Source organism: Otolemur garnettii, unplaced genomic scaffold (genome assembly GCF_000181295.1).
Source record: "Otolemur garnettii isolate 467f Iridium unplaced genomic scaffold, OtoGar3 scaffold00105, whole genome shotgun sequence".
In the NCBI taxonomy this organism is placed as follows: Eukaryota; Metazoa; Chordata; class Mammalia; order Primates; family Galagidae; genus Otolemur; species Otolemur garnettii.
In genome coordinates, this window is record NW_003852500.1 from 679,106 (window position 1) to 681,824 (window position 2,719).

General features: G+C 41.8%; 1 protein-coding gene across 3 annotated transcripts in view; it reads right to left on the reverse strand.

The window, feature by feature from the left end:
* Positions 1 to 1,027: 1,027 nt before the first annotated feature.
* The window catches only part of AKAP8 (A-kinase anchoring protein 8), a 23,843-nt gene continuing 22,151 nt past the window's right edge, over positions 1,028 to 2,719 (reverse strand). For 2 of the 3 annotated variants that reach the window (XM_023517190.1, XM_023517191.1), the window contains exon 14: positions 1,028 to 1,750. In XM_023517190.1, coding sequence (XP_023372958.1) covers positions 1,316 to 1,750 — 435 coding nt within the window. In that variant the 3' untranslated portion in view covers positions 1,028 to 1,315. The remainder of the gene's footprint in view (positions 1,751 to 2,719) is intronic. The other variant, XM_003796613.3, reaches the window with a different exon arrangement.

Here is a 2,719-nt window from a genome sequence, read left to right on the forward strand (position 1 = left end):
AATATGTTTCAAAGGGCATGTGTAGCCTGCAATTAAGCTACATCTCCACAGCATTAAAGAATGATGAGAAGAAATAAGAGGCATCATTCTTATTAAGCAGTTTATTGTTCTAATATTGACATCTTCATATTCACAATTCCAATAAGGCTCCTTGAGAGCAGTGCCCATATCTTAGAATTTTTATCATGAATTAGCACCTGATATAGAATAGATGCTCATCAAATATTTTATTGCCTCTTTTCTCTCATTTCCCACTGGCCAAGATTTCCCAAAATGTGAGATGTATACAGTTCAAAGATTTCCAGGGAAACAGACACAGCAGGACCATTTGAAAAGTGAAGGATCTTCCAATTCTTCTGATGATATTAAAGTGTAACTGTTGCATGCCACCCTTTAATACGTTAGCCTCCTTTTCTCAGATTCAGAAACCTCCAAAGGAATAGTATTTATCTAAAATGAAACATGTCTATACCACTGTATTATTTTACAGATAGCATCTACCTATGGCAATTTATACTGGTTTTCCATCTATAGTAGTGATGTAAGTTGCCTTTTTAAATACACTTAAGTGGGATTGACTCAATTTAAAGAAAAAAAAAAACCTGAAGTAATATAGAGATGGAACAAAAATGAGGTAAAATATCCTAAAAGTGATTCACCAAGGACTGAAGATTGGAAAACAATGTCTCTTTCAAAGTATTCTCATTCTTGAGGGTCAAGTGGTGAGCTTCCAGTGGTGTAGGTCAGTCAGACTCATCAGACCTTTGACAAAGTTCACGGATATGACATAGCCAACACCAGACATTAATGAGATGCTGCCACATCTTGTGAGGATCACAAACTATAGAGTATGCTACATAAGCAGAGGGCAAAACTGAAGCCAAAGCAAATGTTTGGAAAAAAAAAAAAGAAAAAGAAAAAATCTTTTAGAAAGTAAAATATATTCTTATTGTTGAGCTGTTCCCAACCAAAAAAAAAAAAGCAAAAGACGGTCAGCCAGTGGGTGTATTTAACAAGGGAAGTATCATCAAGGGCTGATCATCCAATCTTTATTAATTATTGCAACTGCATTGTAATGGATACATAACAGCTGCTTGGGGGGGAATGTACAACTTCTGCAGCTTTTAAACCCTGGCTGAGTTTAAAAGCTTGTATAAAACAAGCCCATGAGGTACACTGTTCAGAAGGAAATGGCTAGGTCTCTTCACCAATTAGTTTAGAGCATATTCCAATAATACACACCCTAGTACTGCTTACAAACCAAAGAAAAAGCAATGCAGTATATAATATGTCCCTTGAAACAGGGAAATGAAGATCATTCTATGGGAATATCATCTTTGGACTCTGCATCAGTTTGTTCCACTTTGGCTTCCGCGGCAGGTGGGGCAGGAGCAGCTGCAGTCCCTACATTTTCTGCCTCAGCTGCCAGTGTCTCAGCCTCACTTCTGGCTTCAATGGTCCCCTTCCCAGAAGCTGTTCCACAGGGCACCTCTTCTTCTAGAGGTTGTTCAGCCTGGACATCACTGCTGGCCTCCACTGTGTCCATGGGGCCTTCCACTTTGACTGGCACTTCACTAATCTCTGGAGAGGGCACTCCTTCCCCATCTACAGCCTTCACTGCTGCTGTAATCACCTCGGCCAAGACTTCTGCAGCCACCTCCTCAGGTGTCTCTTCCTTATCTTCACCTCCTAAGTTGTCATCTCCTTCCATTTCTGGATCAACAGTTTCATTGGTGAAAGGGTCCTCACCCTGACCAAAGAGGAAACACAGGTCAGTGCAGTCTAACAGGAGCTCAAAGGATGTCCAGGATTGCTGGAACTTAATGTTTTTTGGAACCAGCATAGTTCATGAGAGAAACATTTAAACTAGACTACATGAGTTCATCCTAAAGGTTCTCAGACGGCAGTGCCTGTAGCTCAATGGGTAGGGCAGCAGCCATATATACCAAGAATGGCTGGGTCAAACCCAGCCCAGGCCAGCTAAAACATAAATGACAACAGTAACAACAACGAAAAAATAGCTCGGCGTTGTGATGTGCCCCTCTAGTCCCAGCTACTTGGGAGACTGAGGCAAAAGAATTACTTAAGTCCAAGAGTTTGAGGTTGCTGTGAGCTGTGGTGCCATGGCACTCTACCCAGGGCGACTGTTTGAGACTTAAAAAAAAAAGGTTCTCAGAGCCTGCAAAGTCAAAAAGATTTTGCGATGAAGCTGCAGAAACATTTTATACTTTCTTTTTCTTTTTTGAAATAGGGCCTTGCTTTGTTGCCAAGGCTATAGGGCAGTGGTAGCAATCATAGCTCACTGCAACCTTGAACTCCTGGGCTTAAGTAGTAGCAGTTCTCTTGCCTCAGCCTCTGGAGTAGCTGGGACTACAGGCACAAGCCAAAAGCACCTAGATTTTTTTTTTTTTTTTTTGAGGCAGAGTCTCAAGCTGTCGCCCTGTATAGAATGCAGTGGTGTCATAGCTCACAGCAACCTCCAAACAGGACTCAAGCAATCCTCTTGCCTCAGTTTTTCTATTTTTAGTAAAGGGGTCTCACTGTTGCTCAGGCTGGTTTCAAACTTGTGAGCTCAAGCAATCTACCCACCTCAGCCTCCCAGAGTGCTAGGATTACAGGCATGAGCCACCGCAACCGGCAAGGATTTTTTTTTTTTTCCTTAAGAGAGAGTTTCACTATTTTGCCCTCGGTACAGTGCTCAAGGCTTCACAGCTCATAG